The sequence below is a fragment of the Ambystoma mexicanum genome, chromosome 6q (genome assembly GCF_040938575.1).
Source record: "Ambystoma mexicanum isolate Mex_15411 chromosome 6q, UKY_AmexF1_1, whole genome shotgun sequence".
NCBI lineage: Eukaryota > Metazoa > Chordata > Amphibia > Caudata > Ambystomatidae > Ambystoma > Ambystoma mexicanum.
Window position 1 is genome coordinate 294,164,392 of NC_090937.1, and position 25,615 is coordinate 294,190,006.

The window sequence follows — 25,615 nt, forward strand, 5'->3', positions numbered from 1 at the left end:
AATCAACCGGGTTGATTTGTTTATTCTGCCACCAGATAACGAAACTTTTCCACTTATCAAAGTAACAGTGCCTTGTATATGGTTTCCTGGACTCCTTTAGAATGTCCATACACCTCTGTGGTAATTTGAGATGTCCAAACTCTATGACTTCAGGAGCCATGCTGCTAGGTTCATAGAGTTGGGTTCCTGATGCACTGTTTGACCCTGTTGCTGGGACAGTAGGTTGTACCAGGCTGGGAGTCTGATGGGCTCGCACACCGCCATCCTGCGTAGGTGTGGAAACCATGGTTGTCTCGCCCACATGGGAGCAACTAGGATGAGCGTCATCGATTCCTTGTTCATTTTGTACACCACCTTCCTGATGAGAGGAGTTGGTGGAAAAGCGTACGCAAACATCCCTGACCAGTTCATCCACAGGGCATTCCCTTGGGAGTCCGGCTGGGGGAACCTGGATGCAAATCCTGGGCATTGTTTGTTTTCGCTTGTGGCGAATAGGTCTATAGTGGGGAAACCCCACTGAGAGAAGAGATCTTCTACTACGTTTCTGTGAAGGACCCATTTGTGTTCTTCTGGGAGGGAGTCTCTGCTTAGAGCATCCGCTAGGGAATTGAGCTCCCCTGGAACATGTTGTGATGACAGGAAGATGTTCCGTCTGAGTGCCCATATCCATATTTTCTGGGCAAGCTTGGACAGATTTGGCGAACGAGTCCCCCCTTGCTTGTTCAGATAGAACATGGCTGTCGTGCTGTCCGTCCTGATCTGCACCGACAAGTTCAGTAGATGGGGCTCGAACGCCTTTAGCGCTCGGAATACTGCCAGAAGCTCTAGCAGATTGATGTGGTTCTTGGCTACTGAGTGAGACCAGAGACCCTGAGCTGTGTGGTGGAGATGGTGAGCTCCCCACCCAGTCAGGCATGCATCTGTAGTCACCACGGCTTGTACTTCGGGATCGTAAAAGGGTTTCCCCTTTGCGAGATTCTCTCTTGTCCACCAGTGTAGGCTCTGTACGAGTGTTGGCGAAACGACCACTAGATCGTCCCACTGACCACTTGCCTGAGACCACTGTTTCGCCAACCATTCCTGCATGGGACGCATGCGCAGACGCGCGTGGGGGACCAGGTAAATGCATGACGCCATCATGCCCAGTAACCGCATAGCTTTGCGTACTGTTATCTGTTGACCTGACTGATAATGCGGAATTTGCCGAAGTATATTCCGAATTCTCTCTTCCGAAGGGAAGGTCAATCCTTTCTGAGTATCTAGGATAGCTCCTAGAAACTGTTTTGAGGTGCTTGGCACCAGACTTGACTTTTTCTCGTTGATAGAGAAGCCTAATTCGTGGAGGAGGTCGATAGTCCTCTGAATGTTTGACCTGCAAATTCCTGGGGTTTCCCCCGTTATGAGCCAGTCGTCCAGATAAGGGTACACCGGGATTGCCTCCCTGCGTAGGTGTGCAGCTGCCACCGCCAGTACCTTGGTGAATACCCTTGGTGCTGAAGCTATCCCGAAGGGCAGTACCTTGAATTGGTAGTGGCGACTGTCCACCTTGAAGCGCAAGTACTTTCTGTGCGCTGGGAGCATGGAAATATGAAAATAAGCATCTTTCATATCTAAGGTTGCCATGTAATCCCCCTTTTTTAGGAGGGGGGATTACCTCTTGTAGCGTGGTCATACGGAATTTTTGGGGCTTGACATACTTGTTGGCAGGCCGTAAGTCCAATACTGGGCGCATTGTCAAATCTTTCTTTGGCACAAGGAAGTAAGTTGAATAGATACCCTTGTTTACCTGGTGTCCTGGGACGAGTTCTATCGCGTCCTTTTCTAGCAGAATGGCGATCTCCTCGAGAAGGATCCTTTGATGCTCTAGGGAGTGCACTCTTTGTCGTGGAGGATGGTTCCGGGGACGCTGCAGTAGTTCTATACAATATCCTGCGGATACTGTTGACAGCACCCATCTGTCTGAGGTGATCCCTTCCCAAGCTTGGGTGAAGGTGGAAATGCGTCCCCCTACTGGGGTTGCGTGACAAGGGACCCTGAACTGAGCGTCACTGTTTTGGTGGAGGCGTGCCACCTCCCTTGTTGGGGCTGCCTCTGCCTCTTCCACGACCTCTCTTGTTACCCCTGCCGTAACTCTGGGTAGACTGCTGGTTGTTATTCCATTGTGTACCCTGTCCCTGGGCATAGTTGCCTTTTTGTGAATTTTGGCCGCGTGGGCGACGAAAATTACTGTTCCCCCTCTGGTTAGGGGGTTTGTTGGTAAGCTGGCCAAGGGATTTGAGAGTCTCATATTCATCTTTGGCATTTTTAAGTGCGTCTTCGACCGCTTTCCCAAACAATAGGTCGGGTTCCACTGGCTTGTCTATTAAAGAAGCCTGGGTTTCTGTCTTGAATCCCGACTGCCGTAACCACGCATGTCTCTTGATAACAGTACCTTCTGCTATCAATCTCCCTGCGTTGTCAGCGGCGTCGAAAGTTGCTTTTAAAATGCAACCAGACACGGCTCTCCCCTCTGCCGAGATCCGAGCCAGCTGGCCCTTTACCGGTTCTGGAGCAGAGGCAATGAGCGCCGCGACTTCTTCCCATTGATGGCAATTGCAACTAGCCAACAGGGTGGTGGAATTCGCAATCCTTGCTTGGTAGGCGGACGTTGAGGCTACCTTCCTGCCAAACCCGTAAGTTTTTTGCTCTCCTTGTCGGGAGGAGCTTCTGATGAAGATAAGGGCGTGCCAGCCCTTTTTCTAGTGTTGGTAACCACTAGGGAATCTGGTTTAAGATGTCCCCTTATATACAGAGGGTCAGACTGGGCTGCCCGGAAAATCTTTTCAATTCTGGGGTTGACAGCTCTGGTGAGGTTAGGATTCACCAGGGAAGGATCTATTCTTCGTAGGATGGATTTGAGGATAGGGATGGTCTGAGCGACCGGTCTCCTTTCTCCTACAAACTCCTCCGCGAAGTCCCTTTCCTCCTGTACACCGTGGGTGTCGATGTGGAAATGTTCCGCTGCTCGAGCGAGAACCTCGTTAAGGAGGGGCTGGTTATCAACTGGAGAGTCGGTAACTGGGGCTTCGCTTTGTACTGGGGAATCTACTCTGTAAATTTCCTGCTCATTTTCTCCCTCCTCCAGGTCCTCATCCTCTGCATAGTAATCTGTCCCGGTTTGTTCTTCCATAATTTCAAACTCCTGGTCCTCTTCAGGGAAAACTTGTCCCTGGTAACTGGGGAGTGGAGTAGAATATGGAGTGGAGTAAGGCTGAACCTCGAAGGGTTCAGGTCTTTCGAACCGGGGCTTTTTACTTAGCGGGATAGGATCGGAGGAGCCCGAGGGTGTGGCCCCTTGAGGGTTATATGAAAGAAAATGTTCTGGGTTCTTATTATAAAAATCAGCCAAGGAAGACATCCTAGACATAACCCTGTCTATGTCTTCACTGGACCATTCCCTGGAACAGGGTATTACTTTAGTAGGTGATGATTTATGGGACTTTTCAAGGGTAGACTTGTGTTTGCTTGTCTGCCTAGGGTGAGAGGATGGCTTTACAGGAGTGGAAGGCTGTGCTTTCCGCTGTTTCCCCCCCTCCCCGTGCGTGGAAAAATGTTTTCCCTGTCCCTTGGAGGCCCCAGAGACTTTCGACGCCTGGCGCCGAGGGTCTGGAGAGGTATCTGTGTGCTTTCGTGGGGCCTCACTGGTGTTAACCGCGGTCTCGGTATCTTGGAGCGCGGCCTGGGGGTGGAAGTCGTCTTCGTCTCCCGACGATCGAACTTCCGTTAATGTGTGTAGCGAGGCACTCTTGGCAAGAGTGGATGATTGCCTTGCGTCGTGAGGTGATCTCGATCGAGAGCGCCCAGAGGACACCGAGTCGGACCGTTCTTTTTGTGCCTCTTTCCGGGAAGTCGACGTCGTCGAGGTCCGGTTGGTCTTAGTGTGTTTAGTGTGTGTTAGGTGTGTAGCGCTTGCGTCGCCGGGGGTCTTCCCCATAGCCGCCCTGCCGGACGACCTTCCGAGGTCGGGGACCTGCGCTCGCCGGCTGTCTTTCGACGCCGTAATGCCCTCGCCGTCCGAAAGTACGGCGTCGCTGCCATCGCTGAAGGCGCCCTCCGCTGCCATGGCCTCCTGCCTGGCGTGGTGGGCCCAACGCTTTGTCGAACGGTCCTTAAGTGTCTTAGGTTTAAACCTACTACACGCTCTGCAGTTCGCTTCGGGGTGATCCCTCGGCAAGCAGAGATTGCACGTGGCGTGCCTGTCGACCCAAGGGTATTTGCGATTGCACTTGGGGCAGAATTGAAAAGGGGTACCCTCCATACGCACCTTAAGGCAGCGGGCTGCTAAGTGTAGGAATATATAAAATGTAACTATATATCAAGAGTGAAGAGTATGTACCACCCCCCACTCTCCCTACTTGTAAGGGCCGAGGCCAGCGGCCTACTAGGCCCGGGCCGAGGCCAGGGGCCTTCCGAGGCCCAGATCCGTCGTGCAGCAGTCGACGGTCGATGACTTCTCCAGCCGTCGTCGAGGTCGAGGGTCGACGTTGGGGTGGGGAAGGGAATGAATAAGAATTATAATTATAATAACAGCAAAAGTATGGCTAAGGCCAGGGAACTCCGCAAGATGCTTCCGACCAGTATGGCGGAAAAAAACAATCTGAGGATCCTAGACGCGTGAGGGATCTTGGGTACAGTGGACGTCACACTAGGGATAGTATTACTGGCACGCCTGTGTCGACGCCCATTTTCGACTTTCGAAAAACAAACTGTAATACTCCGCAGCTTCCACTAGATGTCGGCCTATGCACAGCATGTGATCTAAGCAGATTCCACAAGCCTCAGAAATATATATATATAAATAATCAAAATGGAAAGATGCATAGAGTCAACCAAGAGTTTAACCCATACCCAACGCCCCTCTGTGTCAACATCCTGATCCATAATGTTAAAAGGTCGTTTTTTTACTAAGTAATATGGCTACTCCATTTTTCTTTGCTACAGCTGGGCTTGTGATAACTTCTTTAACCCATAAAGATTTAAGCTTCATGGCCTCTGTTAGATTGATGGGTCTCTTGTATACATGCTGACTGTTTTAGTTTGTTGAGATGAGATAGATACATCTCTTAATGGGATTGTGTTCCCCCACCAACATATTGCTTCTGTTGGCCCACCAGGAGAGGTTGTCGACCACGGACCTGGACACTGAGGAAGTCCCTCAAAGTGCTGAAGTACTGGGACCACTCACCCTGCAGGAGCCATTTCAAAGATTGTATCCGCAACATGGTGTGTGGTAACAGAAAAATGCAGGAGGCGGTGAGACCTAAGAGACCGCCTTTAAGGCCATGTTGCCTGAGGAAAAGATTTTTCGCCAGGGCGTCACCTTTTTTTTTGCCTTCTCTGTCGGTTGGAAGATTGTATGTGGAAGAACCTGGCCTGGTGGACACCAACTGCCTGTACCACCAACCCCTCAGGAGTTGGGTGAGAAGAAAGATATGAAGGATCTCCCGCTTACCAGACTATTTTTTGTGAGGTCAGAGTTGACCGGGGGCATGGTGCCAGGGCGCTGCCATAAGGGAGCAATAGGGTTGGCGATAGACACGTTAAAGGGCAAAGCCCTTTCTGTGGCAGGGCCCTCATTAAGGATGTCTGTCGGGTCATAACCCTCAAAAGGCCTGACTGGAGCATTCCACCCTAGAGTATCCACCACCCTGGCCGGTGTGGCCGCAAGGATGGGCTTGTTGCATCTCTACGTCCGGGGACATGTCAAGTCCGCTGGCGTTGTGCAAACCCTCAGTCAAGACTATGAGGTCTGCTTGGTTGACAAAATAGTCGGCTCTGCCAGCACCAGAGTATGTAGGTTCAAAGCCGCCCGGTCGTCGCTGAAGATATCGGTCATGGACCCAAAAAATTCTGACCTGGAATTTGGCACGAAAGACCGTTCAATGTCTGTGGACGTTGACGGTCGGCACCAACACGTTTTTTCGGCGTCAAGTGCTCATTGGAGAGAACCAATGTCAGAGGTGCGTGGGAAAGCACCAGCACCGAAGGTGGCACGGTTTTGCTCAGGGCCGAGCCTGAAGGCTCCTTCGAGGCTGATGGTCTCAGAATGGGCTTTGCTCTGGGGCCGGAGTCACTGGGTGCCACTGGAGCTACCGGTGCCTGCTGTATTGGGGCTTGCCCGCACCTACAGCCGCCTTTTTAAACATTTCCAGCATCTGGGTTTTGACCTCTTCCCCCATTCAGCTGATTGATTCAGGGATTGCCTGACTTTGCCGTCACCTTTGAATAATCAAGCCAGGTTCTCTGCTGTTACCACATTTTACATCTCCAGGGTATCCGGGACGCCAGTAGCTCCTAGGACGTGTCCCCAGCTTGTGCATCTGCCTCCTTACAAATGGAATCGCTCAGTCCAAAGGATACAATAGAAGCTGTGATTTTGCATTTGAACCCGATGGCAGCCAGTGTTTCCACGTCCACAGGATGAAAAAAAGCAATCACACCACATTAGGCTCCTAACATATTTGCTGCTGTGGCCTAAAGAACTATTGAACATTCTCAGTAAAGATAAAAACAAACCTTTTATAAATTACATTTGACTAGACAAGCTCATTAAAACAATATGCCTCTATTTTGAATTTGTAACTTTTGCTTGAGTAAGGGTAGTATTGGAATATTTGATGGCAACATCCTATCCATACTATCCTCGCCATTACAATGAAGTCACTGCTACTTTAAGTGATCATTTCCTAATGATTACTGCTCCAGCATATGGCTTACCTTATTTTTTAACACCTCTGCTGCCATGTTATCAATCTGGTCTTGGTATGCTTTAATGGCAGCATCCACGGCTTCAATTTGGGTTTTATAAGACGCTTGTTCGCTCTTCAGCTCTTCGAGTTCCAAAACTAAGGCGTCAACTTCCTGAGGAAAATGTATTTATTCATTTAGAAACATAATTAAGATGCTTACAGTAATGAGGTGATTTTCATGAACGATACAATGGCTAAATACCATCTATTACAAACAGATTATCATCCTTTTTAATTTTCCCTTAAAATGGCATGCTGAAGTTTCAGCAGCTAGGGGTCAGGCAAATGGGACAACAGTTTGTAAGATGCAGAGGAACCAGCGTGACTATTTGATTAAGATTTTAAACACACAAATCAGAAGATTATGACTACGCAGTCAAGAAAAGAATTAACGTCTCCGATGATATTATCGCAAGACAATCCCAAATGTCAACGTCAAGTTATTAGTACCCTGTAACAATAGACGTAGAGTGTCAGTCCTTACTTTGCAATAAAATAATTGCCAGGGCCCAGATAAGTTCTAGCATGCTTGTGACACTGCGGGCAGTTCCCCACCATTGCTGCCACCACCCAGAGCTGCTCCCCACAGCGACAACACATTTGGGTTAAACTACAGCTCAACCCTCAATCAATGAGTCTGAGCCAATACAACTGACAGGGATGAAACCTGGCAAACACGCCCACAAATTAAGGTATGTGCGTTTAGGCAGAATCATATGCAGTACCCTTAGGGAACACTACATACGATTAGGACTACAAGTGATAGTACAATTTCATCTTTGGTACAAGCCTGTACTATGCAGTAAAGTGGTAGCGATGGCTGAGCAGCCAGACTCATCTCAAGAGCAAATGAGCAGTAATAGGGATCACACAAAGGACTACAATTACTGTGACTCAAGCAAACACTGACTCAAGTTTTCTGGTTAAAAAAATATATGTACATTTATTTTTAAACCATCTGTTCACAAAACACTTCACTTCTATTAAATAAAACCACACTCTAAATATACTACACAACCAATTCCTCTTGTTCAGGTCAACTCAAGGTAAGTACATTAGGATTTGACAGACTAGTGTTTCGAAACAAAGACGTTACCGTGGGTTAATGCGTGATCACTTTTTGACAGTAATGAAAGTTCGGTTTTACGAAAGAAAAGCGTACCCGCGGCAAGAAATGTAACCGTAGTCAAACACACTTAGTACATAGCATTAAAACAAGGGAATAGTGGATAAAAACTCATAGGCAATACACTTTTGTTAAGGCAACAGAATCAGAGGACGTGTTCTAAGAGGCAGATAAAAGTTAATAGGCCTGCGCCAGTCAAAATGGAGCAGGGGCTCTGTTGTCGAGGATCACACAGTGAGAACAGTTCAAGATTAACGTTGCCAGGAGTACTGGATATTGTCAAAGGGAGGCAAAAGTTATAAGACGGAAGGAAGAAAGGACAATCCTCCGGAAAGGAAAAGGGTTAACCTCAAATCTTCAAGGTCGGACGTAGAGAACGACCAAATGGACACAGTACCTTATTCGGATAAAGAAAGCTGGTGCTACGCCAGTGGTTCCTGGTAGTTCTTGCAGACTCATGGTTCCTGAAGTTTCAGTCGTGGGGACAAGAAGAACGACATCTGGAGCGATCTGCACTACCCAGGGATGAAGCCAGCAAAGCAACGATGAATAAAAGGTGCCCTCCTTAAAAACAGGAGAGGGCTCTTCTGATGGCTACCCGGACCACTACAGCTCAGTGCAGTGATATCGACCCAGACGAGGATTCTCTGGCTGTAGAAGATGAGCTGGTTGATCCCACCAGGCTCAAGGGAAGACGACTCCGGACTGGATCTTCTCTGTCGTTGAAGGGTAGATAGCTCAGGACTGCAGCAGGGCTTCACCGGGATCCAGGAGTTGGAGCAGCCGTCTTCTCCACTTCTCTTCTGTTCTTGTAGTTCCAGTGGTGACTGACTTCCAGCCCAAGAGTCCTGCCTTTTATGCCAAAATCCCCCATTCGCACAGCCTGGCTGTCAATCACACAGCAGGGAGGTTGTCCAGCCCAGACAACCACCTCAGCCAATCGACACAAAGTGCGACTTGCGTCTCCAAGGAGACCCTGTGCAGGGGGTGAATAAACCCCTCCCTCACATCCAGCCCACCTAGACACCCAGACACCCAGACGCCAAAGGAAGGCTTCTTTGCAGAAGCCCGCCAAAGGACGGAGAACAAGGAAACCAAACCTGGTTTGGCACAAAAAGCAAACAACAAGAAAGACCTTTCCAACACGAAAGGGCAAAAAAACACAGTAGGGCCCAAAATAAAAATGATATGGGGTAGCGGGTTTTACGTTCACGTCTGTCACCACAGCCAGAACACTAACACGGGAATCTGTGTAAAAATGATAGTTACCACTGCCACCAGCCATGTCAAGTCGGGAAGGGGGACACAAAGTGCCCCTTGAGTTACAGACGGACAGGGGAAAGATATTCACCTCCAGTACTCCATTGTAAGATGGCTTGTACTGGATCTGTATTTTTAAGGACTAATAAAGCCAATGGTGACTTTACATGTTTCTGGGGGACAGTAGTCATCCCCAGAAATGGAGTTCATAAGGAAAGTCTAAAAGACTGTCACTGCACTAAAGGTGCAGTGTGACACAAGTAACAAGATGATGCCTAGGGAGTTGGTGACACTCCATAGCCCATCAGCACAAAAAGTACAACACACACAATTACACTGTAAGAGTGGGAAAAAGGCTCACACTATTACCAGGTGGAAAAAATAAACCCCAGAAATCCAGCAATGCTGCGGAGGGACTCACTGGGTAAGGGAAATTAGCCATAAATGAGAACTCTCCCCAACAGTGCGTATTAAACTTGGATGGACAAGAGGCAGACAGGTGGGAGCAAGGAAGTAAATGGATGGACTACAGCTGATGAAAACCAGGAAACAGGGCACTGTGAGGCAGTGAACTCCAGTGACAATGCAATCTGGTCGAGGGAGGACGGGGGCGGGGTGATAGACCGAGGAATCGCCAGGCTTTGGGGGAAGAGGCCAAACGTGGAGTTCAGTTACGATAAGCAGGCAGAAGGCCAGCAGAATCCTAAGAACATAACTGACCATAGACAAGGAACAAGTTACTTACCTGTAACTGTTCTCCAGCATGGGTCTGGCATGGATTCACATGCTCATGAATATTCCCAGTCATGCCAGGAATCCTCGATAAGAAAAGAAAAGCAGTATTGCTTTAAAAGCTTGAATACTGCCTTTCACCTATTATCCAATCATTCAAGACCGGGTCATACTGCACCCATCCAATGACTGTCGTCTTCCGAAGCCCGGCAGCTATCTTCAGATTAGAAGCATGTGAGGTGCCAGTATGTCCCGAGAAGAGCCACAGCGGGGACGGAGTGAGGGCTCGCATGTGAACTTGTTCCTTCTCCAGCATGGGGTCTGGCATGGATTCACATGCTAATGAATATGATTATACAGCAGTAACAAACAACCACGGGAGATGGCAAGGCTCAAAAGTGCAACACTTGCACCTGGAATCAACTCAGCTCAAGCAAACAGGCCCCTGGAATCCATGTTGACAGAATTTCGTGAAGGTGTGCGTCAACCTCCACATAGCAGCCCTGCAAATGTGCAGCAGGGGAACCCCAGAGAGAAACGCTGTCGTAGCAGCGATGGCTCTGGTGGAGTGGGCTCTGCGCCTGCCTGTAAGGGATCTGTCTGCCAGACAAGGACAGTGCATGATGCAGCCAGAGAGCCAACTGGATAGGGGAGCATTGCACAGGGCCTTCCCCTGATTCACAGGACCAAAGTTCACAAAGAGCTGAGAAGTCTTCTGGAAATCCTTGGAACGGGCCACATAGAACTTCAAGGCACTAGCAACGTCCAGCGTATGCCGTGATCGGTCATCAGCCAAGACCGGATTCGGGAAGACCGGAAGCACTAAACGTTTGTTGAGGTGGAACTCAGACAGGACTTTGGGCATGATGGATGGGTGAGTACAGAGCACCACCCTAGTAGGTTGCAACGATAAGTAGGGGCTGGCTTTGCAGGAAAGAGCATGAATTTCCCCGATACGCCTGGATCGCTACCAAGAACGCAGCCTTCCATGAAAGAAACTTGAGAGGATCACAATGTAAAGGCTCAAAGGGATGTTCCATGAGCTTTGTGAGGCCATGTTGAGCTCCCACACCGGGGCCGGAGTCTTCAATGAAGGGAAAGACCTAAAGAGACGTTTCATGAATTCTTTGAACAGCCCGTGAGAACATAACAATGGCTGAACGGGTGTATCCCGAGATGGATGCCAGATGCACCTTGATGGAGGCATGGCCCAAACCAGACCTGGCCAGCGAAAGCAGGTACAACTAGAGTGGAGAAGCAGAATCACACAGCGTTGTGATGCCCTGCGTCCTGCACCACACTGTGAAGAGTTTCCATTTGGGACCGTAGCACGATAGAGTAGAGGGCACTCTGGCCTTGGCAAGAAAAGCTTTACATCCATCGGAAGGTCGTAGTGGCCGCAGGAGCCAGGCCACGAGGTTCATCAACGCTCGATCGTGATGTAGGATGGTTCATTTTCTCTGGAGAGCAGGTCAGGAAGAGGAGGCAGCCTGATGCCCGGCGCCGCTGATAGGCGGAGCAGGTCCCGGTACCACATCTGGCGGTGCCACGCTGGGGCGATGAGTATCATATTGCAGCGGCATCTCTTCAAAGTGTTGATGATGCATAGAAGGAGAGGGATCGGAGCAAAAGCGTACAGTAATTGACGCGCCCAACTGAGCGAGTTGGTCCCCGGTTGAGGGAACCATCGACGAACTGCCTGCATTTGGAGTTCGCTGGACATGGCAAATAGATCGATCTCTGGACAACCCTATGGGCGGAACAGACCGGTTACTTGGCCCCGCTGTTACTTCCATTCATGATCGTACCGGAGCTCCCTGCTGAGGGTATCCACTATGTTTATACTGTTAGGTGAAAGGGCACGAGGAACAAGCCCTGAAGGATTGCGCAGTGCCATAGGGTTTGTGCCTCCAACGACAGAGCAGGGGATTGGGTCCCGCCTTGCTTCCTAATGTAGAACATTGTGGTGGTGTTGTCTGTAAAAATCCTCACCACTAGGTCTTTCAGCAGTGGGAACAACAACTTGAGGGACCAGAACACAGCCTGAAGCTCCAGCACAATGATGTGCAGAGCCTTTTCCTCAGGAAGCCAAAGGCCTCTGGCGTGGGAATGCCTGGTGTGAGCCCCCCCATCCATACAGCGAGGCATCGGTGATGACTGTTGGCTGAAATGGAGGGGTCTGGAATGGGAACCCTCCGCAAAGTGAGAGCGCACCCCCACCATTGGATGGCTTGCCTGAATTCCAGGTTTAGCTTCTACTTTGAGGATCTTCCAAAGTTGCTCCTGGAGGACCGAAAGGAAGAACAGCGGCACTGCTGCAGAGTTCCTAGGGACCTTACCATCTCCTTGTCCGTTTTGATGGCCTGCAGTGTTTCGTCCACTGCCTTTCTGAAGAGATTATCGCTGTCTAAAGGCATATCACTACTTTGGCCTGAACATCCGGCGTAAAATTGGTAGCCTTCAGCCAACCTGGACGCCTGAACGCTATGCCATTTCCCATTTGGCGGAAGCCGGAATCCGTGACATCCATAACCACAGTGATGGCATGATCGGAGGCCACCTGTGCCTCCTGGAATAGTGCCAACGCTTCTGTCATCTGGTCGTCCGGGAAGAATTCCAGGAGTGGGCCCAGTTTAAACCACAACTCCCGATCATACTGGGCAAGGATGCCTAGAGCATTGGCCACCTTGATGGTCGACGCTGCAGTATATATGATGCATTCAGCTTCTTCCCCTCTTGGTCCGGCAGGACCATAGATTTGGAGGATGGATTTGCCAACCATTTTCTCGTTGCGGCTGAAACCACTGAATCCGGGGATGGTTGCGAGCAGAAATATTTGGGTACCCTGTATTTTTTCTGTAGCCGGTCAAGTTTTGCCAGTGGGGAGTTAAGGCCAGGCCCCCTTCCCATACCTCATTCAACAGGACAGATAAAACAAACAGTCTTCCTGGTTGAGGTATGTGTCTGGTAGAGGAAACCCTCCTTCCTCTTCTCCTCTAGCACCAGATTAAATAGGGCAGATGCCCTCGCCATCATGGAATGACCAGACTTCATCTGGCGCCGAAGCACTGGGTATCATCCGCACCTGCTGGCTCCCCATCAGCTGTGACAAAGTTATTGAATCCATCAGTGTCCGTTGTGCCAGCATCTGTGTTTGTTGCTGTATCAGTATGCAGGGCATCGCCTGGCAGTGTTGAACAGGCGGTGGTGATGGTTGTCGCCTCGGGGTAGCCGAGCAATGCCTGTGTGGAGGCATTGGAGGGCTGTACCTAGGGTCATTACCTGAAGGGCCCGCTATGGGTGGTTGCTGCTGCTGTATCCGAGACCAGAGAACTGAGCACTGTGAGGATGTCCTGGGACATATCCCCTGAAACTTGCGTAGGGGCACCTGTCCCGCCGGAGGAATGCTTGTGTGCCTCAACGGGTTCATATGCCTTGGCGAATCGTCACCTATAGGGCTGTAGCCACCTTCATCAAAGCACTCATGCTGTACGTAGTTGTCGAAGCTAGAATAAATGGCCAAAGGACCAACTGCGCTCTCTGCATACTGGTCTCCTGGTCTAGCCACTTAGCTCAAGGCTATAAACATGACCTGCGCCTTAATTGACTGGGTAGTGGTGGTCAATGAAGTAGTAGTCATTAGTCTTGGCAGCAGCAAAAGCCTTGCTGAAGATTTTACCAGCGATTTTTCCTTACTCGTCGATGCGGTGGCAATTACCGAAGCAGTCGCTGACGAGGCAGCAGTTGACACCTTTGACGAAGATTAGCCTTCTGCAGCCAATGACGGCGTAACCGTCGACAATGGTCTGGTAGACTTAATCATGGCCATAGACTGTCTTGCAGTGGTTGACGAAGGCGCAGAAGGAGCCGTCGCCAAGAGCTTCAAAGAGGGTTCCTTTTGGGAGTGCTTCTTCGGTGTCTCCCGTGACCATCTACTATGCTTCGAGGACTGGGTGCCGGCCACGGGTAAGCTCATCGTAGACGGACAAGGTGACGGAGAGAGCGTGTGACTTGTAGTAGGACCTGCATCAGCGGCGTCTCTAGCCGGACCAACTGTATGGCGCTTGGCTTTAGTGGAGTACCTCCATGGTCGATCTGGATCTCCTACCAGGTGGAGAGCGCTCTGGGGTGCGGCCCAATCTGGGCTTCTCCCGAGCATGCCCAGAGGCCATGCCAGGGCCCCCGTCCTCAACCTTCAACCACACCAGCAACCGTCGGTAGCGGCCCCTCTGTTTTGGCCAAAAAGCTTTGGCAGATGTCGCATCGGTCCTCTTCATGATCGGGATGCAGACATCTAGTATGCTTGTCCTCCACATAGATGTTACGCGAGCCTGAAGAGACTTCTCCTTCCTTCATCCAACATGGCGAGGTGCGAAGTAGGCCTTTCCACTTGACGCATCATGTAGATCTTCGAAACTTAACCAGCAACAGAGCCCTATTACCGGAGCTGGCTAGTCGTCAGCAGTCTTTGAAATTTTGTCCAAAAAAACTGAATTTTCTGTCAAAAAAACATACATCTATCAAAAAAAAGCTTGGAGAGCAGAACTCGAGGACTCCCTGCACCGAAACGTGTGGTAAAAATCTGAAGATGGCCGCCGGGTGCTGGACTCAGGGAGACGACCGTCATTGGATGACCAGGTCTTCAGTGATTGGATAATAGGTGAACGGTAGTATTCAAGCTTTTAAACCAATACTGTTTTTCTTACCGAGAATTCCCAGCCAGACAATGGGGAATATTTATGAGCAGGTGATTCCATGCCAGATGCCATGCTCGAGAATGTGGGAATATGTAGCATTTAGCATCATTGGAGAATGTGCAAGTTGACAGAACAGTGCACCACTAGATTAGACTGCAGTTTTGCTCAACTTGGCACAAACATGAGCTTTTTTTTTTTTTTTAAGGGTTTGTGTACAACAGGAGAGTCCCCCAATATACAGCACACCTCGAGGGCCGTATTTGACCTCAGTCACCAGCAATGACAAAGTGGAGGATAAGCACAGTGCCCACTATCCACACACAGTGTGGCATGCGGCACACATGACCCCATCCAGTGAAACAAGTAGCGCAGAGGAGAAATTACTAGTTACTCACCATAGTGACTAACGTACTATTAGTCCTTGGCCCCCTTTCCTCCATACTGCATGGGCGCCCCTTGCTAGGGACGGGAGACGGAACCATTTTTCACCAGAAAAACCTTCTTCCCCTTTACATTTAAAGGCATGCGGGGGCACAGCACTGGGAGCATGCGCCTGCCTGACTCCGCCCACCAGCGCCACTCCTCAGTCCCCATTGACGCGTCGACAATATTTAACATTGCCTAATGACACTGGTATTATTAGGCGGGAGGATGGTGGGACGTATGAAGGAAAGGGGACTAAAGACTAAGAATATGTTAGTCATTACGGTGAGTAACTAGTAATTACTCTTACGTCCCGTCCCCTTTCCTCCATACTGCATGGGCGATTACAACTGAATGTAGCCCCAGGGTGGAGAGGAGACCGTCTTTAAGCAAATAGGTTCCTTAGAACCGCCTGTACAAAGGCCACATCAGAGATGTCCAAACAGTAATGCTCACAGAAAGCCGATGGGATGGTCCAGGTGGCCGTCCTGCTGATGACCTGCCACGGAACCCGCCATTGGAATGCAATGGCCGTGGATCTGAGAGCGTGAGCGTGCATGTTAGCTGGCAGCAGCTTGTACTGCCCCTCGTAGGCCTCCTTGATGGCCACAACCATCCACTGTGTAATAGAAGCTTTGGATGCTTGATACCCGGGGCCTGGATCCCCCGAAGGTGACAAAGTGCGGCCGACTTGCAAAAGCCCTTAGTCCTGTCCAGATAGAATTTCAGAGCGCGCCCGACATCTAGACAGTGCATGACTCGGAGCCTTGTCCTTGGGGTCAGCAAAAAACGTAGGTAAGACTATTGCCTCGATTAGATGGAAAGCAGAGGGTACCTTCGGTAGAAACACCGGGTGAGTCCACAGGACCACCTTATCCCTGTGGAAAGTGGTATAGGGTTCTGAGGCCACCAGAGCGTGGATCTCGATCACTCTGCGAGCGCAGTTGAGGCCCACTAACAAAGCTGTTTTAATGATGACCAGCCTGATGTCTGCAGATGCCATTGCCTCAATGGGTCTGTGCGCCAAGATGCCCAACACCACACTGAGGTCCCACACGGGGTGTGGCTTCTTGATGGGCGGATAGAGCCTAGAAAAGCCCGCCAAATGTTTGACTATCGGGTTGGAAGAAGAGAAGACCTCCTCCTTGGAATTTCTGTAGGCCCCTATGGCTGCCAGATAGGTGCGACATGTGTCCATCTGTACGCCAGAGTGTGCAAGGTGTGCCTCTGTTACGCTCACCTTGTCTCTGCGGGGGCGTTGGGGCACGGTTGGAGCCCTCCCTCGACTCCACTGTATCCGTTATCTTCCCCAGCTGCTGCGGAGTATGAAGTTCTGGATGCTGGTATTGCCCCTAGGAGAAGATAAGAGGCAATGAGAATGGCGAGGGTGGGTCACGAATTCCATCGACTCTTTTGTGCCAAAATGTAGTGCACACGCGTTTTCCAATGCAAGCTCACCCGTTTTGTAATGTTGAGCTCTCTGTCCTGCTTCCTTCAGCAGAGGCGCGTAGAGTGGACCTAGTTGCTTCACTGGCCCGAGGAAGTGGCGATCCAGACTGGCAGTCTTTTGTTACGATTATTGTTTATTCTAATGTCTTTGGCAGTGAGTCTTTTGCCTCGATTGTAAAATAATAATTCTTGCAATGTCTCTTCTCTTCCCAATAGGTGTGAAAATTGTAGAACTGAATCGTGGAGTGGTTCCAGGGATTCCCTTAAGGATGAGGAGTTCTCAAATCAACAGGTAAGTTGGCCGTTATGATGGAGTCCTAAACTCAGGTGTAGAGCGGCCTAGAGTTCGTTATAAGTTTCTAACCCGTTGTGTTCTTGTTCCCTTGCAGGAGCAGTCTGGTGGCGTGGAGCAGAGACTGGATGCTGGAAGGCCGTTCCGCTGCCCTGGATGAAGATACCGCGAAGATGAAGAAAAAGAAAAAGAGGAGCTCCCGTGTAGCTGTACGTCCGGATCGGGTGAGGAAAGGCTCTGACTGATGGCGATGGAACGCAGGTAGGTGCACGCACAGCGATGGAGTGGCTGAAATCAGGTAAGTTGCGCCTTCCGCGGTGGAGTTGCAGGCTTCAGGTAAGATGGTCTTCGGAGGAGGAATAACAGGCACCAAAGCTGAGGAACAGCAGTAAGCGTCAAGCAGAATAACACGAAGCGGGGGCATGTGGTTGGGCTGGCTCTGGCCCCTCCCTTTGGCCCCGTCTTGTGGCTCCACCTTGCCCCTCCCAGGGATTATTGCACACGGCTCCCAATGTTGTTCTATGGCCACGCCAGGCCCTATAGCATGTGCCAGAGACGCCAGGACTGGGTCCATTTGGACCCTGAGGGTGAGGAAAGGCTGGGCCCTTGCCCAATGGCCATGACAGCCGAGAAGGAGAGCACATAATCCAGCGTGCATGCAAGGGGCTCGATCTCCTTAGAGTCTGCGCAATGACGGAACCTAGTCCATATACTATCGATTTCCAGGTTAACCTGTGACAGGCTCAGGTGCCTGAGGGTGACTTGTTCAGGAACCAGGCTGCGAGGGCTGACTTCTGTGGCCGGGGTAGTTGACCCTGCACCCCTGCTAGGACAGGAGATGGGCTGGCCCCACCGGAAGGTGAATGGGTGGTCTGTCCATGAGGCTGAGCAGTTCAGAGAACCACGGTCTCGCCGGCTACCATGGAGATATCAGAATGATGTTGAGGTGACAAGCTTCCTTTATCTTGCAGATTACACTGTGGACCAGGGTTGTGGGAGGAAAGGCATGGGCTGTCATGCTGTCCCACCGTATCTGTAATGTGTCGGGTGCCCCCATCTGCTGAAGACCTCTAGCAGCACCTGGTCGTTCAATTTCCATTCGTAATCATCCGCTCCCAGTCTGCTGAGCCCGTTCACTTCTAAGATGGCTTCCCCCGGTAGGTGGACGGCCATGAGGAAGATGTTCACCAGGGCCCATTCCCATAGGATGACCGCTAGGCTGCACAGCGGAGGGGACTGGTACCACCCTGCTTGTTGACATAGTAAATGCTGGTGGAGTTGTCTGTCTGGATAAGGATGGTCCTGCCCGCAATGAGCAGAAGGAAAGCTCTGAGAGCTAGCAGATGGCCCTGAGCTCCAGCCAGTTGATATGCGACTCCTGCTCCTGCCGGGTGCGGACTCCATGGACGCTGTAGCTGTCCATAGGGGCCCACCAGCCTTCCAGGGAGGAGTCCGTAGTGATGGTGACCTGCGGGATCTGCTGCAGAAAGGACTTTCCTATCCGCAGGTTGCAGTCCCTGGACCACCATGTAAGGTCCGAGTGGAGAGAAAAAGGTATGCCGACTAGCTCCGGTTGGGAGCCCTTCTTCTGATTCCATGAGGTTGCGAAGTGCAGCTGTAACCTCCCCATCCTGAGTCTCGTGTGTGGCATGGCCAGTAGGACTGATGCCATGATACCCAATAAGTGCTGGTACCAGTAGGACGAGGTTCCTGCTCTGGTAAGGGAGTAGTGGCTCTCTTGATGGCCGTAATCTTGTCCTCAGAGGGAAAGACCTTCTCGGAGCTCGTATCCCAAATGAGGCCCAGGAAGGTGAGGCTCTGACTGGGCTGCAGCTGAGACGTCTTGAGGTTGATAGTAACCCCCAGGTCATGGAGTGTCCATAAGTGCGGAGGAAGTGTGGATAACACCCCTCCGGAGATCTCGCCCTGACGAATCAGTCATCCAGGTATGTGGTGGCCCTGGGCCCTGAGGAGGGCTGCCACTGCAATCATGAGTCTGGTAAATACCCTGGGGTCTGAGTTGAGGCCAAAAGGTAGCACCTTGTATTGGAAAAGGTAGCCCATTATCCTGAAGCGCAGGAATAGCCCATGATCCTGAAGCACAGAAAGGAGCAATGTGGCTGCCAAATCGGGACATGTAGGTCAGAGTCTTTCAGATCCAGGGAGCACATCCAGTCTCCCTTGTCTAGTGTCTCTGCAATGAGTGCTGGCGTAACCATCCTGAATTTCTGAAGAGGGAGGGAGAGGTTGAGGGTGGATAGGTCCAACACAACTCAGGCCAGCCTGGTTCTACTTTTGTATAGCTAAAATCCTGGAATAGAAGCCCAATCCTCTCTGGGAGGCTGGGACTTCTTCCACTGCCTGGATTTCGACGAGCGACCAGATCTCCGCCAACAGAGTTGCCGTCCCAATATGTGGTAGTGGAGGGGAGGAAGGGACCAGTAGGCAGTACCCCGAGGATACTACATAGGATCCAGGGGTCAGAGAAAATTCTGGCACCAAAATTGCACGTGAAAGGCAAGCCTGCCCCCCACCTGAGACACGTGGACCGCAGGGACACGTCATGCTTTCTTTCCTTCTGAGGCTGCTGCTGAGGAGGGGTACTGGAAAAAGCCCTTGCCCCCCCCCCTTTTTGTTTACATCAGTGCTGACTCAGCGAGCTGTCAGGCTGCGTCCACCTCCGTTCCTGGAAGCCCGGGAACCTGGCGAATGACCGCCCCCGGTCAGAGCGTTGATGCGTTTGGGTGTACGCCTTTGACGTGACCTTCATTAGGTTAAAGACTTCACAGTTTGCGAGCTGTTCTTTTGGTCTAATTCCTCGTCGGTGGTAGAGTGAAAGAGGTCACTATTCTCGAACAGAAGGGCCAATATGCGTTCCTGGACCTTAGAGTTAAACTTAGTAGCCCAAAGTGAGGCCGTCCTGGCGATGCAGATGGCCCGGCCAGAGGTATCGATGTAAGCCATGGTGTATTCCATGATGTCCTGTGCTAGCAGCATTGCTTCTCCTAGACCCGCTTGAAGCGTGCCTGGTTCTGCGCCGGAAGTTCTGGAAGGAAGTCCGCTATTACCCCCAAAGCCTCTGGTTTAACGGCTGCCAGCATGGCATCCGCATTGGATTGACGCAGGTGCAGGGAGGTGTGGAGTATAGCTTTTTCCCATACGCCTCCAAGATCATCTCCTCCTTGCTTAGCAGTGCCGAGGTGGTCGAGGACGACTGAGGCTTAGAGAAAAGTGACGCTGAAGTGATCACCGAAGATTGCGCTTGAGGGTGCGCCGACAGCAAGAGGGGATCCCCATCCATCTGTCTATACTTACCATCGAGGCGCCTGACAGGTTGGGCCGAGTGTTGCTTGAGCCATCCCTTTTTGGCCAAGGCCACGACTTTTCTGCATCGGGATACCCGTTTTGCTAGGGCGTCGTAGGATGTGGACTTCTGCCAAGACCCCCTCCTCGGGCTGCTCGACCTCGGGTTGAGGAAGGCCCAAATATTCTGCCAAACCGGCAAGCCTTTTGTGGAAGGCCTTCACTGATGATGGCGTGTCAGGGTCCCCCTCCTCGTCTGTGTCCACCAGAGTGTCCGGCTGGTCTGGAGCGGGTGGAGGAGTGCTCGGCGCTGTGCGCTGCGGTGTACAAACTGGAGCCTGTGGTGCCAGTGCCATGGGAGGAATGACTATGGGCGCCAGTGTAGTGACCGGTGGGAGCAAGTCCCTGACTGCATCCGCAGGATGGCCCCCATCTGGGGGGTTCGCATCGCCACCAGGAACCTTTTGAAGAATCTGTCTTCAAAGGCTGAAGAGGCGTCAGGAGATATTGACGGAGCGGCTGTGGGCTGCTGGGGCCGGAGCGCACTCGCCCTAGTTTGCAGGGGGAACCTGCCCTGCGCTGATGATGGATAAACTGTAGGCCGCCTCGTCCCACCTTAGCCTTGTTCTGCCGCCTGCTCCGAGTGGCATCCGATGAGCAGCCATGAGCTGCATGCCACGTGTCAAAGTCGTGGTGCTTGGCTTCCTGGGCCCGACCTCCCCCCCCCCAAACTCTTGGTGGTGGAGCATGAGGCCTACTCTGCACCTTAGGCAGAGGCCTGGAAGGCGTATTGCCCTCGGCAGAGTCGCCGGTAGTGCTTCATGCAGGTGCCGCCTCGGACATTAGGGTGGTACTAGGGCGTTGCCCCTTGGGTGTACACACGGTAAAAGAACCTTGCAGTCCCTCAGAACTGCTTCTGGAAGGATCAGATGACCCCTTGGCTGTGAGACCGGTAGCTGGACTAGCCTCGGTACGTGTGCTCGGGCGTTTCCCCAGGAAGGAGTCGCCCTTACGAGGTGCGATGGAAAATAGCGGCCCTCCCTTGGGCCTCGATCTCTGTCTGATGAAGTCCTTCAAGTCCTCTGGAGGCGACCTTTCGAGGAGCTCCCTCCACCTAGCTAGCCTGTTCTTCAGTGTGCGTGGAGTCAGTGCGTCACACGCCGTACAACCTTCCAAGCTGTGGTCGGGGCTAAGGCAGTGGAGGCAAAGAGCGTGGGGTTCAGACGTAGGAAAGGGCCCCTCGCAGGCTGGACACCTGCTGAAGTCGGTATGTGCCGGAGAGGAGCGCGACGCCGGAGGAGCAAGTACCTGAATGACCCAGGAGCGCTGGTGAAATCAGCCTGTTCCTGTCGATGCGGAAAAGGGGACTGAGGCGTGGCGCCGGTGGGCGGAATCAGACGAGTGCATGCTCCAAGGGCCGCGCCCCCCGAATTTGATGCGGAAGAAGGTTTTTCTGGTGAAAAAGGTTCTGTCTCCCATCCCTAGCGAGGGACGCCCATGAAGTATGTTGGAAAGGGGACGGTGCAGAAGAGTTAAATTGCCTTAGATTATGCAGCAGCCTGCTTTTTTCTGGGGGCTTTCCAAACAATCGGGCGTCATTGTCCTCGGAGGACAAATAAATGAAATGGCCACCCCATCCCCTGCACTTCCTTAGGAACAACAAGAAAAAAACAAATCTTTGGCTCTAGTCCTATATTTGTGTCTCAGGCACATACTATTGCACACTACTAGCCTTCACACATATGTAGGACTATCAAATATACTTTAAAATACTTTTCCTAAATCAGCACAAGTTAGTGGATACTCTTTGGATATGCTTTTTACACACTTCCTACAACCGGGGGTGACTTCATTCACAAGGACAGTAAATGCATGTATATATCACTAATTATACTTTGCAGATTCTGAGGATGTAGAAAGGAAATGTTAGAGGAAGGAAACAAAAGGTTAAACAGGTTCTCAATATATGTGAAGACAACTAAATCTCCCAATGAAATCTAGACAAGCCTTTCCCAGCAATAACGGTCTAAAACAAGTTACCACCTATGAGGGACAGAAATATCAAAGTCAATGGACTAGAAGAGTCTACAGGGAGCCAGGACAGCCAAAGTCAATTGGAGCAAAGTCTATGGAGCTGAGGCACTTCTTAGATAAAAAGTCTTGCACAAAGTAAGAGTTTGTAGAAATCACTTGTAGGGTCACAAACTGTTAAGCCTGTGAAAAGCAGAACTGGAATCAGCTCTGGGGTAAGCCAATGCAAGCCTCAACTGAGAAAAGCACAGCTCAAAAAGACACTGAGTTAAAGTACCCCAAGTCTAAACAGTACCTCTGGTTTGAAGAAGAGTGATCCAGCTGGATTCTGTTCTGTTGCAGCGGTGCAGACCCTGGGTTTCTGCGCCTCAGTCGTGGGGACAAGAGGGAGGACGTCTGAGGGCTCCTGCGGCAGCAATTTGGAGGTCGCCGGCAGCTACGGGCTCTTTTTGGATCAGCGCACTTCACAGATCTTGGATACCGATTGGGCTTCCATCACTCCTTGGGTCCTGCACTCAGTGAGGGAACTCGAGCTCTGGTCGTCCAGCTTCTGGAGGGTCCTTAGGAGACTCCTGGCCAGAATCTCCAGATTCCAGACATTTCACTCGACTACAGATTTCTCGACCCCTGGCACTCGGTTCTTGCAGCAGCGACGAAGTACAGCCAATAAGGAAAGACGGTCCAGTGGAGTTTGTCTTGGGGTTAGTTGGCCCCACTAACCCCGAGCTTCTCTTGTTTGTTTATTTGATATGGCACAGGCCAAAGCCAAGGGTAGCTGGGCGCAAGCATTACAAGAAAACGTAATAACTTAGTTACACAGGGAGGTGTAAGTTACATACATAGTGATACAACAAAGTTATAGACAACGATAACATTGATACTGGTACAGGTGTGCAGTGACCAATGGTCACAGTGAATATATCAACAATACAGATAAGTGAAGGTAGAGACAAACAGTTGACACAGTCCGGCAATACATTTCTTGAGAAACGCAGTCATGGGTAAAGGAGAGTGAATCTCAGTTGGGAGGGAAATGGGTCCGGTTAGGTGTTATTGGTTCGATTCTATGGTTCTTGTTGATTAGTAAAAGCAGTTTCAGCACAGCAGCAGGGCATCACCGGACAATTCTAAGGTCTAGGAGGATGCAGCAAGCTCCGTTCACGGTTTCTTCGTCGGGTGTTTCTCCTAGTGGTCGACTGACTAGTCCCAAAACACTTGCCTTTTAAGCAGGTTTCTCCCATTCATGCACCGCCTAGGCTGTCAATCACACAGCAGATTGGCTGACTGGCTGTCCTTTCAGGAGAGCCAATCAGGACTGGTTGCATTCAGGCAGTCCTAGAGACAAAGGACAGAGGAGTTTTGGGAACCTCCCTCAAATCCTGCCTTTCCAGACACGCTGGAGCCAGAGGCCGGCTTCAGGGATGAAGCCCGCAAAAGGCAAAACAAACAAAAGTGCTCCACTCGGCCTCGAAGCACAGAGTAAAACCCAAGAAAGACCTCGCGAATAGGAAATGGCGAAAAAAGAAGAATGGGGCCATTTTGACAAAATGGTCACCAAAGGGTGCTATACTGCAGCTGAGGATTCAGCCTGCGGTAGAAAAGCACAATGGTAGGAAAATTAAACCACTGCCACCAGCCATTTAAAGCAGTGAGGGTAACATAAAAAATGTTACATGAGAATGTAGGATAAGGGGCTACAATGTAACCCCCTGCACTCCACATAAGATGGGGTGTTCAGACCAACACAGAGAAAAGGTAAGTAAAATCAATTGCACTTTACTATCCTTGGGAACAGTAGTTCACATAAAAAAGGTAGTCAAACCTTATGAGAAATCTAAAGGATTTCTCAGTGGCACTGTACTGAAGGTGCTGTGTGTCACCATACAAAAAGTAGATGCCTATGGAGTTTGTCAGACTCCATGAAACAGAGGAAACATAATCCAAATCAGGTCAAAATGCAGGATAGTGAGAAAAAGGTCCCACTCATTCAAGAGTTCAAATTAAAAAGTACCAAGTCCACCAAAAGAACAGGGGGTCTCTAAGCTTGAAGGGAGTTCGCATTGAAATGAGAATTCTCCCTAACACACATGCATTCTTCCGTATTTTGCTGTACATGCATGCTTGTGCTATATGTTTCTTTTTTTTTTCGACCTTTAGGGCATTTATTACCTAATGGTTGAGATGGCATTCCTCCATTCAAGTCCTTCGCATTATGAGTGCACTTTCTAACTTCTGCCACATGGGAGTATTCACTCTCCATAGTATTTGCCGCTTGCTCTCTATACGTTTCCCGCCCTCTGTTGATGCTTTTATGTAATAAAATCGATCGGATAGCAATCTTATTTTCCAATCTTTCACATCTGTCTATTATTGTGGACAGGTGGTTTTCAAAAATGTTAAACATTGCAGTGGATGTCATACTATCCATCGTTCACGATATTAGTGGTATTCAATTCTTGATTGACTGCCACCAAGTTATCATAGGGGTCAGTAGCAATATTGTAAAGGGTATTAGACACGTCTCGGCAGGACAATCACTTCATTATTTACTAGTGTAGCTACTTGTATCAGTGTCGTAGTATGCTGATGTTCCCCTAGATCGACTTCATACATGCTAAAGGAGTCTAAGGCATTGTCAGCGCTTTCACGGACAGGAGTGGAGGTAATGTTCTAAGTCCCTACTTCATTTGGTACATGCAATATTTTTTTTTTTACATTTGCAGCTAGCAATGCCTCCACTGGTAACCCACTTCACTCTACAAGAAGGCAAAAGCTCTGACTGAGCTGACCATTCGTGTCTTCTTCGCCTGTGGAGCAGCTCTCCAGCGCCCATGGTGCACTGCAGGAGCAGCACCCCAGACCCCACCGGCCCTCATAGGTCATGAGGTAAGCTTGGGACTTATCAGCTGTCTGAGCCCCTCTGCGCCCCGCTGTAATCAGCGCTGGTTTTAGCCGACAATAACCCTTTATTTGCAGCCTACTAAGCTTTTGTCCGTAACGCTCCTTTACAGAAGCGAGTAGCCATCCGGCTCATTTATTTACATATCTACCATTGGAGCACACGAGGTGCTCTACATTCAAAGATGGCCGCCGCCCCGGATTCGTCATGTCTTCGTTCCCGCCTACCCCCACCAGGCTTGTAGCTGCGATCCGATTGGCTGCAGCACCCCCATCTAAGAGCAACACGATTCGCCGGCAGACGCAAGCCGGCTCCGGAATAAGGCGTGGAAAGAAGGCAAAAGCTCTGACTGAGCGTCTGCCGCTGTTTTCCCTGCTCAATTTTCGTTCGTTCCACTACAGTCCTGATTGCCCTATCTGCTTAAACCATGGACTCCTACACAAGGTAATCCAGCCATAAGCGCTCCTTTCACCATCATGTGACACTGACACTCACGGCCTAACCCTACTGTGCCTGCACCATCATTTGAACTGAACATGTGTGCCTGGCATTATCTAGCCTGTGTGCCCTGCATATTCACTCGTGCCTGCCCCCTCATTTGAACTGAACCTGTGT

General features: G+C 50.6%; 1 protein-coding gene across 1 annotated transcript in view; it reads right to left on the bottom strand.

Annotated features, from left to right (window-relative positions):
* Window positions 1-25,615, bottom strand: part of SMC2 (structural maintenance of chromosomes 2) — a 938,385-nt gene that overhangs the window by 231,369 nt on the left and 681,401 nt on the right. The window contains exon 19 of the mRNA XM_069630781.1: window positions 6,757-6,900. Within this exon, the coding sequence (XP_069486882.1) occupies window positions 6,757-6,900 (144 nt within the window). The remainder of the gene's footprint in view (window positions 1-6,756; window positions 6,901-25,615) is intronic.